The 16,839-nt window shown below is 44.6% G+C and overlaps 1 protein-coding gene across 2 annotated transcripts in view; it reads right to left on the reverse strand.

Annotated features, from left to right (window-relative positions):
• The window catches only part of LOC147692561 (acylamino-acid-releasing enzyme-like), a 520,252-nt gene that overhangs the window by 365,495 nt on the left and 137,918 nt on the right, over positions 1-16,839 (reverse strand). For both annotated transcript variants that reach the window (XM_086938779.1, XM_086938780.1), the window contains exon 4: positions 10,448-10,535. In XM_086938779.1, the coding sequence (XP_086794905.1) occupies positions 10,448-10,535 (88 nt within the window). The remainder of the gene's footprint in view (positions 1-10,447; positions 10,536-16,839) is intronic.

Genomic DNA, 16,839 nt, shown 5'->3' on the forward strand with positions numbered 1-16,839 from the left:
AGATCAGGCCGGACAAACCCATCATAAAACCTTAACCCAAATCAGTGATTATGTCGTAAAGGACCATGCTCCGCTCATTGAAATTGTGCAGTCTCTAGCGAACCACCCATGTTGTGCTTCGTAGATCTCTGTTCCTGGTTGTAGCCAATAAACTTTGGTCTTTGACGTCATCAAGAAGTGTCCCGTGTCTCTGTTTGCTGAGGCACGGGAATCCGAAGACTTCGAGCGTTTCCCCTGGCGCTGCTGGGTTCTAAAACCCGGTTCTTCAGAGGATCCTGTGCGACTTCAAAGCTTTCTGAACTCCTGCGGTTCTACAGACATGGATGCTTCTGGTTCCTCTACTTCCTTCCCTCCATGACTTTTTCTCCTAGCCTGTTGAAGCCTATCTGTTTTTGGGTTCTTGTTTTTCCGTTCATAAATTTATCAGACATAATATGCCTCCTTTGCATTTTGTATCAGTTCTTCAAGTTAATTATGTTGTTCATATCTCATCATAATCTTTCTTGACTGCCCTCTTGCCTATATATTACATTTTGCTACTCCCTTTTCCTAATGTTTTTCCTCTTGTTCTTCACAGATCATATAACGCGTTCCGTGTTGTTCTTCCGGCTTGACGGCTCGCTGGCCCGGACGTCTTGTCTCCTCCAGTTGGCTCTTCCCCCCCTCCCTTCACGTTTGGTTTTTTCCTCGGTAACAATCCCTTCCTCTCCTTCCCTGTAAGTACAAGTTCCTTCCTTTCTTGTCATGTTCGCTTCTGCTTCTGATCCCATTTCCCCTTTCATATTACCTTTCCCCTTTATCTTTTGCTTAAAGGTGTAATTTCTTCTTTACTATTCTCGTTTTCTTTTCCTGCTATTCTTTCTACTTGTTCTCTTCTTAAAGGTGTCACTTTTTCTCTCTCATTTTCAGTTTCTTTATCATCACTTATTTTCCATCTCATCATCTCCTTTGCTTCTCCTTCATTCATCTTTTCTTGTTCTGCTTTGCTATGAGGTTTCTTCTCATTATAGTTACTATCTTTTTTCTACTGGTTTTCAATGTCAGTACGTATTGTCTCATGGAACGTTAAAGGTCTTCACTCTCCCATTAAGAGACAACAAATTCTTTCTCATCTTGCTAAATTGAATGTAGACTTTGCCTTATTGCAAGAGACTCATTTATCTGAAACGGAATCTGTTAAGCTTAAAAGAGGCTGGGTGGGAGAGGTGTGTTTTGCTCCTGGAGATGGTAAGCGAAATGGTGTCGTTATTCTTATCCGTAAATCTCTTACTTACTCCTTGTTGGCTACTGAATCGGATTCTGATGGTAGATGGTTGTTTGTCAAGCTTTCCTTGAGGGGTGTTCCACTCTCTTTTCTCAATGTTTACGCCCCTACAGGTGGTGACACAATTTTTTGGCGCGAGGTGTCTACTCGCATCACCACTTACATTGATGATAATTTTATCTTGGCAGGGGACTGTAATCAACCCCTTGATCCTTTTTTGGATCGAAATTCTAAAGCTTCCTCCGTTCCAAACAAGTCTCATAAACTCTTTACTCACGCAGTATTGCAGCATAAACTTATTGATGCTTGGCGTTTGTGTAATCCAACGGCCAAAGAGTTTCCCTTTTATTCTCCCTCTCACCATTCCCAGTCACGCATTGATTACATTTTTGTATCCCATCACCTCACGCAATCTCTTACTCATGCAGAAATTGGCCCCATTCTATTATCTGATCACGCCCCAGTTTCCATTAATATTGATATTCTACCTAAAGTCGTTGGACCTAAAAGGTGGCGTTTTCAATAATTCCTTGCTCTTAGACCCCAAATTCACCACTTCTTTTACTGACTTTTTTAATGAATATTTTACCTTTAACGTTACCCCTTCTATTCCCACTCACACTATCTGGGATGCATTCAAGGCCACGGCTAAGGATTTTATTATCCAATATGTGGCTAAGAAGCGGAAATCTGCACGTAAATACACTACTGACCTTCTCCACAAAATCAAGGGTCTGGAGCACTCCTATTATACCTCTCACTCAAAGGAAAGCTTGACAGCACTTATTGACGCCAAGTTGAAATTTAATAAAAAATCTACAGAAGACGCTTCTCTTTAACTATTGAAATCTAGCTCGAAATTTTACAGTGGGAGGAATAAGGCAGGGAAAATTCTGGCTAATTATTTGAAAATCAAACACAACAAATTAAATATTGAATCTGTATTTGATGACAATGCTGTTCTTAGGCATAAAGACAATGATATTCTAGACAAATTTTCCCACTTTTATTCTACACTTTATTCATCTGAGACTCATCCTACTCCCCAATCTCTCTCTGATTTTTTCTCTAATATCCGCCAACCAGACCATTTTCCCATTGACTTAACCTCTTTGGAATTGGATATATCCCAGCAAGAGTTACTTTCTGCCCTTAATTCTCTTAAGAAAGATAAAGCTCCAGGGCCTGATGGATTCACTGTCGAGTTTTATCTTCATTTTTCCAAATTGCTAATGCCTAAATTACACTCCCTTATAGATTCATTTGTTTCCCTTGGTAGCTCATCAGGTACCTTCTCTGATGCCCATATTGGTATCACCCCAAGGAAGGGAAAGACTCTCGATACTGTAAAAACTATAGACCAATTTCCCTTGTCAACATTGATTATAAGATTTATGCTAAATCCCTTGCAGCTCGGTTAGACCCCTTTTTACCTGAATTACTCGGCTCCGAGCAATCTGGATTTGTTAAGGGACGCTATATTACTGATAACACCAGACTCCTTTTTAACGTCTTGTCCAAATCTCCACGCTTTCAAGATTCTCTGGCGGCTATTGCCTTGGACGCGGAGAAGGCGTTTGACAGAGTAGAGCGGACTTATCTTTTCTCTGCCCTTAAATGGTTCGGTTTTGGTCCCAAATTTGTTTCCCTAATCTCCTTTCTTTACTCCAACCCCAGAGCAGCGGTCTGTGCAAATGGTCTGGTTTCCTCCTTTTTTGAGTTGGGTAGAGGTGTGCGACAAGGTTGTCCTTTATCTCCTTTTCTCTTTAATTTAGCTTTGGAACCCTTTCTCTCCAAACTCAGACAAAATCCTGACATACACGGCTTTCAGACATCACACTCTCACATTAAACTCGCTGTCTACGCAGATGACATTTTGCTTTTTTTCTCCAATCCTACTGTCTCTATTGGTGCTTTCCTTGACGAAGTATATGAATATTCGAAGATTTCTGGATACAAGTTGAACAATGACAAGTGTGAAATTTTACCCCACACGAAATATACTTTCAAACCTGATTTTGCTGCTTCTAATTTTACTTGGAGTTCCTCCCTCATCAAATATTTAGGTTTACATGTCACTCCCTCCATAGCAGACACGGTCTCACTATGTCTCAACAAATTTATCCAGAAACTTTCCGACCTCACCGCCAAATGGCATCCACTCTATCTTTCATGGTGGGGACGCCTCGATACCATTAAAATGATGCTATCCCCCATCGTTTTATATACTATTTCTAACATTCCAGTTTCTAGCCCCATGAAGTTCTTTAAAAAGATGAATTCCATTCTTTCCTCTTTTCTCTGGTCGGGCAAAAAACCTTGCATGTCCCTTTCTAGACTGACACGTCCCAAATCTGAGGGGGGTGTTAATTTTCCTGACTTTCCAACATACCATAGGGCTTTTCTTTTACGCCAGGCTTCCTTCTGGTTACGAGACCCTGATGAACCATGTCCTTTATGGGTTACTGTAGAGCGTCTCTCTCTCTCTCCCCCTTTACTTTTGCTGAATTTTTATCTTTCTCTCATAAACTGCAGCTATCATCCATTCCCATACATAAATTTACTGTCAATTTGCTCTTAGCCTCCTCCCCTGCCCCTCCATCCCCTGAAGCTGATTTTTTATCCACTACTATCTGACATAATAAAAGTCTCCTTATCAACAACAAACCTTTTTACTGGAAATCATGGAGGCAGAAGGGTTTAATTTGGGTCTCTCAGCTTTTTTCTCAAACCACTTTTTTATCTTTTTCAGCATTACGCCACTCTTTTGTCCTTCCTGCCTCCTTTGCTCGTAAATATCTCATACTTAAAGAAGTGGTCTTGTCTACTTACACCCAACTCCAGCAATCTCACAATCATTCTTCGTCTCCTAATCCTACCTCACAACTTCACTCCTTGTTGGCTACTTCTTCTAAAGCCTCTCTCATCTACGCATTTCTTCATGCCATACCCTCTCCTCGTCCAAAGTCCAAGGTAGAGGAGCAATGGGAATGCGATTTTGCCACTTCTTGGCCTATTTCTTTGTGGGATAAGTTGTGGGCCAAAATTCGCAAATCCTCCAGATCTGCTACTTTAACACAGACACTGTTTTTCATCTATAATAGGCTTCTTTTTACACCACACTTGCTTAGTAAGAAATTCTCTTCTGTCCCTGACTCTTGCTGGTCTTGCTCTGCACCCTTTGCAACTCTATTCCTCATGCTCTTTTCTTGTACTATCGTTCATGATTTCTGGAGGCAAATTTGGACCCAAATTAATGATATTTTTCACACTCAAATCCCTTTTTCTTTTATTCACATTTTCTTAGGTAGTCTCTCTCCCTGTTGGGATCACGTCAATTTTGATGTACGAATCATTGATTTACTGATAGCAGTTGCATTCCAACAAATTAATGTTAACTGGAAGAATTTTGCGAATATCTCATTTAATGCATGGTGGTATAATGTTTGTCATAATCATAGGTTAGATACTGCCTTTGTTTTTCCCCTCAATATGGCAATGAAACGCACCAATTTATGGCTTCCTATAACATTGTTCCTTGATACCTGTGCTAAGAATTCATCTCATTTATTACCCATTCAACAAGAAGTTTCCAAACCTCCTTGATTGACCTTACTGTTCCTAAGTATTTTTCTGTCTAAATAGTTTTTACTACTGTACCCATTTTATCCTTTATTGTGTAACCTCATTCTGCCTTCGTCACCAGTATGCCTTTTGCTATTCATGCATTGTTTTCTTAGATTGTTTTTGCTTCTTTTTTGTACCACATGTGTATATTGTATTGACACCTCTTCTTGCTTAATAAACTCTCTTTGAACTTAAAAAAAAAAAGTAATTCCCCATGGTGGAGACCCTCTGATACCCCTAGGGTGAGGGATTACTTGGTGGACCATGACACAGGGTGTAACCATGCCAGTGCAGGTTCCTCCTTATATGGCCACTCAGGTAATATAGGCTTACCTGGTCAAGGATAGCCTTATCTCCTTTCGTTTGGGGGGGGGGTTGTTATGTAGGAGGGTGGATACCTGACTATGGTTACCCCAGATTTTTTGCCTAGTGTTTAGCTGGTTTTCGACTTAGTTGGCCTGGGATCCTGCTAATCGGGGTCCCAGGCTATCTGCTCTCTGTGTAAAATGGTCTCCATGCACCCTAGGGGCATAACCAATCTGGTACTGGACACCTTATCAGCCCCTGTACAGTGCACTATAGGTGCCCAGGGCATAGGTGCATCCAAGGCCTCAAAGGGGCTGCAGCATATCTTTTGCCACCCCTGGCTGGACCTTAAGTTGACACAACTGGCTGATCACTCAGCTGGGGAAAAGTGGTGTAATCACCCCTTGCTTAGATATAGTATACCTATATCTAAACCTATATCTGGACACATATATACCTACTGGCAGCCCGCCCCAGCGTTGGCTGGGGCAGAAAGGGGCTGGGGGCAGCATTTGATGCTTGCGTGCCCGTCCCTCTGTGCACACCCGCTCCGACCCCCTCCCGCCCCGACTCCTCCCGCCCGTCCCTCTGTGCACACCCGCTCCGACCCCCTCCCGCCCTGACTCCAATGTGCATTTACCTAACCTGAGCTGCCACTTCTTTCCCGCGCTCCTCACTTCACCGCAGCTCCATGTCCGCCGCTCGTCATGACGCACCTGAGCCGCCGCTTCTCCCTGCGCTCCTCACTTCACCGCCGCTCCATGTCCACCGCTTGTCATCATGCACGTCACGGCCAGCGCTACGTCACGGCCAGCACAGCGTCGCGGCCGGCGCTACTTTCAGGGCACTACTTTTTTTTAAAAGTCATATTTTTAAATTTACGTTTATTTTTTATTTTTTATCGCCTATGTCCATCTGCCTGACAATTTCTACAATGTATTGGGTGTGTGGATTGGCGCTGTGGTTCCCGAGTTTACCTGGCTCAAAGGTGTGTGTTCTCTCTTTATAATAGTAGTATAGATAAGTCACTCCTATGGCAGGCCTTAACAATCCTGGAGGCAGAGTGCTTGGTTTTATGTGAGATGGTGCTCTAGCATGAGCTGAGCCTGTCTGCAGCTGTCGGGACCAACTCCCTTAGCTGTTCCGGGATATTGCCATACCATATACTCTTAAGTGCATTATAATCCATTGCGGTTATGTGCTAACTTTGGTTTGGCTTTATCAAAACATGTCGTGTAAGGTGTCATACGATTTGGAATACTACCCCCTCGCCAGTCCTGGCGACGGAGGTAGCATTCCACCCTTCTAGAGGGAGAAGACATGTTACTTTACTAAAACGCAGTTCATTCTAACCAGAGCCTCAGCATCACAAAATGGATGCTGCTGCCACCGACACGAGCCTGACCTCCTGCTGCTGACCGAAACTTGGCAGAGGAGGCCTGGACAAAGGGTTTCCTGTCGCAGGGAGGTGCTACACCTCCCCAGACAGGAGATAGTGTATTGGGGCAGGGTGGGTTAAATGAAACTAGACACTGCCAGGGGCGCACAAGGCTTCCCCTTGCATAATCCGGTCAAACTGGCTCTGGGGCACTCCAGCCCCAGTCCCAGCGCGACCCTGGACAAAGGGAAAGGGGTTTAACCACCCCCTTCCTGGGTCCCACCCATAGGAGGGACCTAGCAGGTAATCCAGCCCACTAGTTTTGAATAAATGTGGGAGCAGTGCCAGCGCACATCAGATTATCCTGACTGAAACTTATGAAACGAAACCCTGGACCCTTCGACATCCTACTCGACGTAGAAGACTGAAGAATCTCCCTTGTGGTCAAGGAGTGACCACCCTGTGCAAACAGGCACCATCCAGCGCCTCACCGTTTGCTTTGTTGCAGTTCCTGACGGAACTCGAGCAACAGAGATCAACAAGACCCAGCTATCCTGCCTTCCAACAGCCCGATCCACAGTCCCAGCGAATCTGAGACCCGTGGAGGCGACCTGAAGCGTGGGGCCGGCCATCTTGGAAAAACCACAAAGTGCTGACTGTGCAGCTCCGGAGGCTCCCTCGATGCTGTGCATTGGGGTTTGAGAAGCCCCAGCCCTGAGCAGCTTTTGCACCAAAGCTACCCCTCCACACTCTCCGAGTGCTGCGTGGGGCCCTTCTGCATTTTGCTTCCCAACGCGTTGGTCCGGTCGCTTGCACGTTGGCTAGCGGCCCCAGTACCGACGAACCTTTGAATTTGCTCTGCCAGTCCGGTTGCTCTGGACTGGCCCTTGCTCCCCTGAAAAGGAGCACCTGCTCTGACCTTGCTGGTCCGAGTAAGAAGCGATCTTCGAATCCTGCGTGGGTTGCGCTTGCCAAGGTTTGATTGCTCCAATCCGGAATCCGACACCGCCAACAGCGAGAGCCTTCGTGGGACAGCTCGTGGTCCACTCCTGGACATCCTCGGTGCCCCAAAGTCCACTTGGCAGCGGAGACAAGCTTCTCGACAACCACCTGATTGCGCCCGACATTGCCTGGTTCCTTCCTGGTTCCACCCTGGACACTGCTGAGTGACCCAGACTCTGTCCCCTCTGCTTTCAGGTACCCTTCAGCTTCGATCCACCCTTGAATCCAACCGGTCTCTTCTCTTCAGGACGCCTGCAGCATCATCATCTCCAGGCACCATCAGACTGCGTGACGAAACCCGACACACTTTGGCACCTATGCACCCACTTCCTGTGGGTGAGGTAACTCGTGAACGCCAGTACTCCTGCATTGGTATACACCTCTAGTGTCTAAGTCTAAAGTTTGGTAACTCTAGTCCAGTCGGAAGACTCCTTCAACAGTAACTTTGTAACTTTTACGCACCATTGACTTTGCATTGGTGCATGTGTGTGCTTTCAGCGCTGCACCCGATTCCCGCGGGCTTTTCCCGACTTCAGCATTGCTAGTCCCGATTGGTCCCAGTGATTCCCCAGGCCCTAGGCCTGACCACTGTTCGATTAGTGATACTTATACCACTTTTTTAATATATGGTTTGCGTGGCCCCCCGGCCTCATCCATAATTGTGCAACTTTTATATGTTTAACTGTGCTTTTGTTTAAACGCTTGTGCCTATGCACTCATAAAGAGTACAGAGGATTATTCTAGTAATAAATACATATATTTTTATAATATATAACTTGTGTGGTGTCCTTTCATTTGATATTACAGGATTGTGATTGGTAAAACAGCTGGCATCACATGCCCTCTTGAGTTAAGCCTTTAAGGCTGCTTAGTCCATGCTACCATTAGGATAGCTTGTCTATAAGGTTGACTTACAACCAACACCATAAGGGATTGTTTGGACTGATACAAGGTGCCCCCAGAATTGGAGACATCATATATCAGGCCAACTTCTCACACTGCCTCATCAGCAGTCTTTAGTCCTTGCTTTTGACCTTTATTCATGCCTTGGATTCCCTGGCAATGCATCGGACACATACAGTAAATCTGGACATTGATTGAGCACAAGCTGCAACCTATTTCATTTATTACTTCTGTGCCCTCCCGCACGAAGGAAGACTAAACACCAGTTGTAGGCGATTTCATGTAAAAACAATTTTATGGAATACTATCACAGAGAAACCGTTTCACATAAACTGTTTGATGGAAATTTGCAGGACGAATATCGAAATTGGCTTTTGCAAGCTTAGGTTTCAAGGTATGGTTGCAAAGGTTCCAGGTCTTGCTTTTGAAACATTTTTGTCTAAGGTATTTATTTAATTGCTTTACCTAAAGGAACATTCTTTCGGATTTATATGTTTCACACAACCAAGCTATTACATTGAATGCTTTTTTAATTCCCCGAGCCCTTGCCGACACTAAACATCATCCAGCCCCAACGCCTCACAAGCTCTAAACACCATCTATCCCTGCCCCTAAAAATGCTTCGACAAGGCTAAACTACACCCATCCCAGCCCCTTAAACCTTGCCTGTCCCTGAACCATAAAGGCCGTTCCTACTTCTAAACTTCAACAAATACCTGAACCCTAAAATCCCATCACCACACTTAAACTACCTTACTACCCATAAATGCCCTTTCTACCCATAAAGACTACCCATCCCCGAAACCAAACCCCCTCACTACCCCTAAACTCCAGCAATTCATGAAACCTAAAGACTCCCTTTCTACAGCAATAGCCCAGCCATCCCTAACCCCTAAAAAACCTGCACCATCGCTAAACACCACCCATCCTCATGGTTGATGTAAATTTATGATATGGACCACATTTACATATCTTGTATGCCATATGAGAACTTGTACTGCATTATGTTTGTTTTGAAAATTATAAATATTTTGTTTAAAACACCACCATCCTTGACTGTTAACAGCTCACCACCCCTAAACTCCAACCATTCCGAACCCTAATAACCCTTTCTACATCTAAACTCCACCCATCCTCAAACCCTTAAAAACTCTCACAATCTAAACTCCACCCATTCCTGAACCCTAAAACTCCTCCTGTCCATAAACTCCACCAATTCCTGACCCCCTAAATCCACTCACCACCCCTAAAATCCACCCATTCCTAGACCCCAAAAACCCTTCACTGCCCCTAAACTCCACCCATAACTGAACCTTAAAAAACCCCACCAGTCCTAAACTCCACCCATCCGTGAACCCTAAAAACTCATAACCCCTACACATCAGCAATCCGTGAACCCCAAAACACCCTTACTACCCCCAAACTCCACTGAAACATAATGTAATTTTGGATTTTTCCTTAAAATGATCTTTCCATAAAATGTTTATTTTCACTTTAAATGTATTTGTATTTCCGTAAAATTGCCTTACCTTAAAACTGGTTTTCCAAAATTTGGGTTACCATCAATGTGGTTTTTCAGTTTTCGTTTTTCCATTAATTTACATACATCACTAAAAAAACACATAACTACGGTGCAGAAGTGCCCATCCCCATAGTGGGCAAAGTAACCTCGGCCATTGTTGGCCAGTGTTAAAATGTAATTTTGCAACGGGGTGTTTTGTAAAAAAGGGGCACTATAAATGATATTGCACAACTACATCGGCATTGGTGTGCAACGCATGTAACCGGTGCAATCTATGCAATTCTGCCCTCTGTGTTTAATGACACCAGTCCATGTTAGATATGTTACTGCAAAGAAGTGCCATTTTTGTAGCTCTCATTTTGCCCAAATTGTGCACTAACTAATGAACTTCAGTTCGGTGGAAAAACCAGGGTAGCAGAAGAAAGAGGATCATAAACTTCTTTACCTCTAGAAATTCCTTCTGCTCTCCTCTGAGATGGATACCTCTCACAACAGCCTTGGTCTTACCACTGGGCGATTCTCTACTCAGCAGCCTGCAGGTGAGAAGGCAAAAGCATCCAATCAGACTTACGGAATGCAACACAGTTCAGCAATGGCAATGGGATTCCAAATTATCTATCATTCATCCTAATGTATTCACATATCCTTCAGGTCAGCACTTTTATGCCAGGTATATTAACTGAGGCACAAAGACATGCTTTGAGGGTGAGTCTAATTGTAAATATCTTTGATTGAGGTACTTAATAATATTCTCACAAAGTGCCTTTTGATATTGTGCTATTGTGCATTTTGCAAGCTGGATACTTAGGGGCAGATTTAGGTTTCCTGGCGCATCCCTGCAAATCATCAGGGATGCACCAGGAAAGATGCGTGACGCAAGTTTACCCTTGCGTAACCACAGATGCACTGTATTTACAATGCGGTGCATCCTGGCGCAAGGATAAACAGATGCGTGTCGTCTGCCGGCATAAGGTTGGCGCAGTGCTCAAGTTGTTTCACGGACGCGACGTAACTCCAGCACTATTCCAACCCTGTCTATGTACAACATGGTGCGTCAAGCCTTAAGCCTGCTTCAAGCAAGGTTTTGACGCAGCAGCGTCGGAAAAGTGACTGAGTGAAATCTTGTAGATTTCACTCAGGCACTTTTCCGAGTCGTTCCTGCAATGGAACACCCCCCCCCCCGTGCCGGAACGCCTACATGAAACAGGGCTTTACAACATGACGCATCTCCCTAGATGCGTCAAACGTAGTAAAAAGGGCGCAACGTGGTGCATGGTTTACGTTGTCGCTGCATCATAGAAGTGAAGCAACGGCGGCGCAAGGGGCTTATAAATCCGCCCCACAGGCTTTATCATATTCAACTGTCTAATTACGAATGAACGAAAATTATACTTTGGTGAAATGATGGCTAGAAAAGGTAACAGTTAAAGTTATAAGAAAATAAACCTTTTTATTATTGTCTATAAACTGACATAAGGGTGGTAGCACCTTTTAGTGTGTTTAGTAGTTAAATATAAAAAAGAGGACGTGTTGAAAACGTTTTTTAAACTGACCAAGGAACATCTACTAAATTGAATTGATCTTCTGAAAAAGTAAGGATCATGCATACACATATTTAATGTTCTATATGTTTTGTATTGTGAATGATTTAGTTTAGAAATAGTTAGACACAATTGTTTTGATGACCGTGTTCTGTGAAACCCCATGTGGCGCGCGGATGGTGCTGCTGGATTAGAGGATGTGACCTTTGGTAATCAGCTTCAAAAGGCATTAGGCACTCTAAAGATGCCCACATGTAATCATTCATATATATTGGATGATGGGCAACAAGAGTACAGCTTTAAATAGAATGTGACCAGGCTCTTGGCAGAAGTTTGGGGGGGAGCTGATAGACAGGCATACCACCCACTTCATTATCAAACAAAACAGACAATATCCAGAATTGGCCAGTGTGGTGCATTTTCTTGAATACTGCAACGCTGTCTGGGAGAGATATGCCCAAGTGTTTATGTGGGATGCAGATGTCAAGTGCTTGCTGGGAATGATCTCGTAGTACATGCTTTCACAAAGGCTTTACCTTGCCATGGGACAACGAAGGATTCAGAGACCAGGCCTAGTACGCTTCTCTGCTCAACATCTTTGAAGACTTAGTCGGCATCCCTGAAATGGCTTGGGCAGCATACAGCATATTATTTATACACTGTAAAATAACAAAAACAAGCGGGTAACATGGCTAGTCCACAGGCACTCAGCTGCTGGGTACCACAGGAGGCAACTAATCCCTCTTCCTGCCAAACAGTCTCAAAGACTCAACACTCCTTCAGTAAAGCCCTTTGTGGATTATTTTAACTGAAAAAGCTCAATAATATGAGCAGGGAATCAAAGGCACCAATGGATTCCAGTGTGTTTAAATTTTCAGTTGAGATTTAGAGCCCCTGAAGCAACCTAAAACTGGCACATAACCTAATCGCTGGCATCCATTTTTTTCTGCTAGTCTTATAAGCTTTTAGAAAGTGGAATGAGTACCACAGGTTGAGGCATGGAACTGTATTTGTATTTTTTGTATTTGTATTTATTATGCGCATCAATCATCCCGAGGGATATCACGGCGCTGGAAAACATTGTCCTGTAATAATAGTGAACAAATAGCCTGGCAGACTAACCCAATGTATAAGCTGCAGGTATTATTGTTTACAACATAGGAAACAGTATTGTTTTCAGCTTCTTTCTGAATGACATATAATCGTCCATGCGGCGAAGGTCTTAGGGGGAGTTTGTTCAAGCGAACAGCTGCCAAATTGGAGAAGAATCGACCTCCTATTCTGGTTTTCCTAATACGTTTAGTTTTGGCCAGAGCGAGATTTCAAGACCTCAGTTGTTGTGTGGGCGTGTAAAATTCTATTTTGGCCTGTAAAATTCGAGGGCCAAGCTTGTGTAATGCTCTATGTTTGTGGTACTCATAGTACGGCCCGTGGGCCGCCAGCGGCCCGGCAGGCCTTTCCTGGCGGCCCGCAGACCATGCAGGTAATGTACCCATAGCCCCCCAGAGAGAAAGAAAGAGAGAGAAAGTGGAGAAAGAAAAATGAAGTGGATAGAGAGAGTTAGTAGACTGAGAGAGAGTGGGGAGAGAGAGGAGAGAGTGGAGAGAGAAGAGAGACTGACTGACTGACTGACTGACTGAGAGACTGAGATACTGACTGACTGAGAGACTGACTGAGATAGAGACTGGCAGAGAGAGAGAGAGACTGACTGACAGTGAGAGAGACTGACAAGGAGAGAGAGAGAGACTGACTGACTGAGACTGGCTGAACGAGACTGACTGAAATAGACTGGCTGAGAGAGAGACTGACATGCTGAGAGAGAGACTGACTGACAGAGAGACTGACTGAGGTAGGGAGCGACTGACTGAGAGAGAGACTGACTGACAGAGAGAGAGAGACTGAGAAAGAGAGACTGACTGACAGGTAGAGACTGACTGACAGAGAGAGTTGGACTGACAGAGAGACTGACTGACTGACAGACACTGAGAGAGAGCGAGAGACTTAGTGACTGAGAGAGAGACTGACAGAGAGAGAGAGAGAGACTGACTAGGGAAAAAGAGAGAGGCTGACTGAGAGAGAGACTAACTGACTAACAGAGACTGTCTGACTTAGAGAGACTAACTGAGACTGACAGAGTGAGTGACTGACAGAGAAAGATTGACAGAGAGAGACTGACTGACTTACTGACAGAGAGAGGGAGACTGACTGACAGAAAGAGAGAAACTGACTGAGAGAGAGACTGACTGCTAGAGACTGACTGACTGAGAGAGAGAGACTGACAGAGAGAGAGAGACTGTCTGACTGACAGAGACTCTCAGACAGAGACTGACTGACTGACAGAGAGAGAGACTGACTGATAGAGAGTGACTGACTGACTGAGAGAGAGACTGACTGACAGAAAGAGGGAGACTGACGGAGAGAGAGACTAACTGACTGATAGAGAGTGACTGACTGACAGAGAGAGATTGACTGACAGAAAGAGGGAGACTGACTGAGGGAGACTGAATGACAGAGAATGACTGACTGACAGAAAGAGGGAGACTGACTGAGGGAGACTGAATGACAGAGACTGACTGACTGAGAGAGAGAGACTGACTGAGTCTGACAGTGAGAGATTGATTGACTGAGAAAGACACTGACAGAGAGAGAGAGAGAGAGAGAGAGAGAGAGAGAGAGAGAGAGAGAGAGACGGCCTGACGGACAGAGAGAGCCTCACAGACAGAGACTGACTGACCGAGAGACTGACTGACAGAAAGAGAGAGACGGACTGAGAGAGAGAGACTGACAGAGACTGACTGACTGAAGGAGAGAGACTTGCTGAGAGAGAGACTGACTGACTGAGACTGACAGTGAGAGACTGACTGAGAGAGAGACTGACAGAGAGAGAGAGAGAGAGAGAGACTGTCTGACTGACAGAGAGACTGGCTGACTGAGAGACTGACTGACAGAGAGCAAGAGAATGACTGACTGACAAAGACTGACTGACTGAGACTGACAGAGAGAGACTGACTGAGAGAGAGACTGACTGAGAGAAAGAATGACTGACAGAGAGAGTCTGACAAAGAGAGAAAGACTTACTGACTGAGACTGACAGTGAGAGACTGACTGAGAGAGAGACTGACAGAGAGAGAGAGACTGTCTGACTGACAGAGAGACTGACCGACAGAGAGACTGGCTGACTGAGAGACTGACTGACTGAGAGAGAGCAAGAGACTGACTGAGACTGACAGTGAGAGACTGACTGACAGAAAGAGAGAGACTGACTGAGAGAGACAGAATAACTGACTGACAGAGACTGACTGACTGACAGAGAGAGACTGGCTGAGACTGACAGAGAGAGACTGACAGAGAGAGACTGACTGACAGAGAGAAACTGACTGACAGAGAGAGACTGACTGACGGAGAGAGAGATACTGACAAAGAGAGAGAGAGAGAGAGAGAGAGAGAGAGAGAGAGAGACTGACTGACTGACAGAGAGAGACTGACAGAGAGAGACTGACAGAGAGAGAGAGAGAATGACTGACTGAGAGAGTGACTGACTAAGAGAGACTGACTGACAGAGATAGAGACTGACTGACAGAGAGAGAGACTGACTGACAGAGAGAGAAGGGGACTGACTGACTGACTGAGAGAGAGAGAGAATGTGATGGAATGGGGGTCAAAGTGTGTATGAAGCTATGCAATTCCTCTTAAGATTGCTATTGTCTGCTAATAAAAATTTATTATCAAAATGTGCTCTGTGTAGTTACATCTGCTTTTGAAATACAGTATTGTCTAATGTTTTGGAACGGGTTTGATTTTTTTAACCCTTGCCCCGCCCCCCATTGACCCCGCCTCCCTCCCACTGACCCCACCCATACTTTATGTGCATAGCACATGAGTTTAAACTTGGCTCTCTGGCACACAGGCAGCCAGTGAAGCTCCTTCAGGCACTCTGATGGCAAACTATACTTTCTTTTTTTACAGACAAGTTTGGCTGCAGCGTTCTGAATCACCTGTAGTCGGGAGAACAGGTAGTCTGACATGCCCACATAGGGCACATTCACGTAATCAAACCTACTGGAAACTAATGCCTGAGTGATGGTCTTATGACAGTTCAAAGGGATTCATAGAATACGTCTTCCTAAAAGCTTTAACATGGCAAAGCTGTTACTGCACAGTGATTTGACTTGGTCTTGCATGGTAAGTCAGTTGTCTATGAGGATGCCCAGGTTTTTTGTGACCAGTTTCGGTTCCGGGGCATCTCAAAGTGTCCGAGGCCACCAGGTAATATCCCAGATTAAGTTAGCTCCAAATAGCTGGATCTCAGATTTCTCAGCAGTCAGTTTCAGGCAGTGTTCAGTCATCCAAGCTTCTGTTTCTGACAATTAATTAGATTATTCCTAGTGTTCTCTTGCATTTCTTGAAAAGCAATTAAAAGCTGAGCATCATCAGCATAGGAGCAGATGTTAAAGCCCCATTTCCAGCCTATCTTGGCCAGAGAAGAGACATGGGTATCAAAGAGAGGGGGCTCAGAGAAGCTCTCTGCGGTATGCCATAGTTGATGCTTTTCGAGTTAGAGGAAAATAGGCCCATTTGGACTCTCTGTGTTCTATTAGGTAAAAAGGAGCTAAACCATTGGAGGGCTTTTGAGTGAAGCCCCTTTTTATGTAGTATGTTTAATAGAAGGTCATGGGATACAGTATCGAATGCTGCCAACAAGTCCAAAAGGATCAAGGCAGCCTTGCCTTGGTCCACCAAGGATCTAATATTGTCCAATACCGCAAGAAGTGTGACTTCTGTGCTATTTGAAGCTCTGAAGCCAGTCTGAGATGGGTCCAGGAGCTCATTAGTTTCTAAGAAATGAACTCGGTGTTTGTTTACCAATCTCTCTAAGACTTTTGATAAGTAGGGGAGTTGGGAGATTTTTCGGTAGTTTGCCTGGTTGTGGACCTCCATGCCAGATTTTTTTAGCAATGGAAATACGATGGTTTCTTTCCAGATGTCTGGAAAGACTGCCAAATCCAGGGATTTGTTAAAAATGTAGGTAACATACAGACTTAAGACTGTTGTAAGCCGATAAAAGATAAGTGAGGGCATGGGTCGAGTGGGGATCCCGACTTGACCTCAATCATGGCTTTTGCAACCTGTTCTTCTGAGATTGGGGCCAGGTTGCCTAAGTGAGCATGCGCTATAATTGCAAGTTTGACATTTTCCTCCAACAACGATGTCTGTGCGGTGTTTAAATCTAGTTTAGCTTGAGAGAGTAGCCATATCGGTCCTCGGCTACAAACGTCCTGGCCGCATTTCACGTTTG

The sequence above is a fragment of the Lissotriton vulgaris genome, chromosome 9 (assembly GCF_964263255.1).
Source record: "Lissotriton vulgaris chromosome 9, aLisVul1.2, whole genome shotgun sequence".
Taxonomy (NCBI): domain Eukaryota; kingdom Metazoa; phylum Chordata; class Amphibia; order Caudata; family Salamandridae; genus Lissotriton; species Lissotriton vulgaris.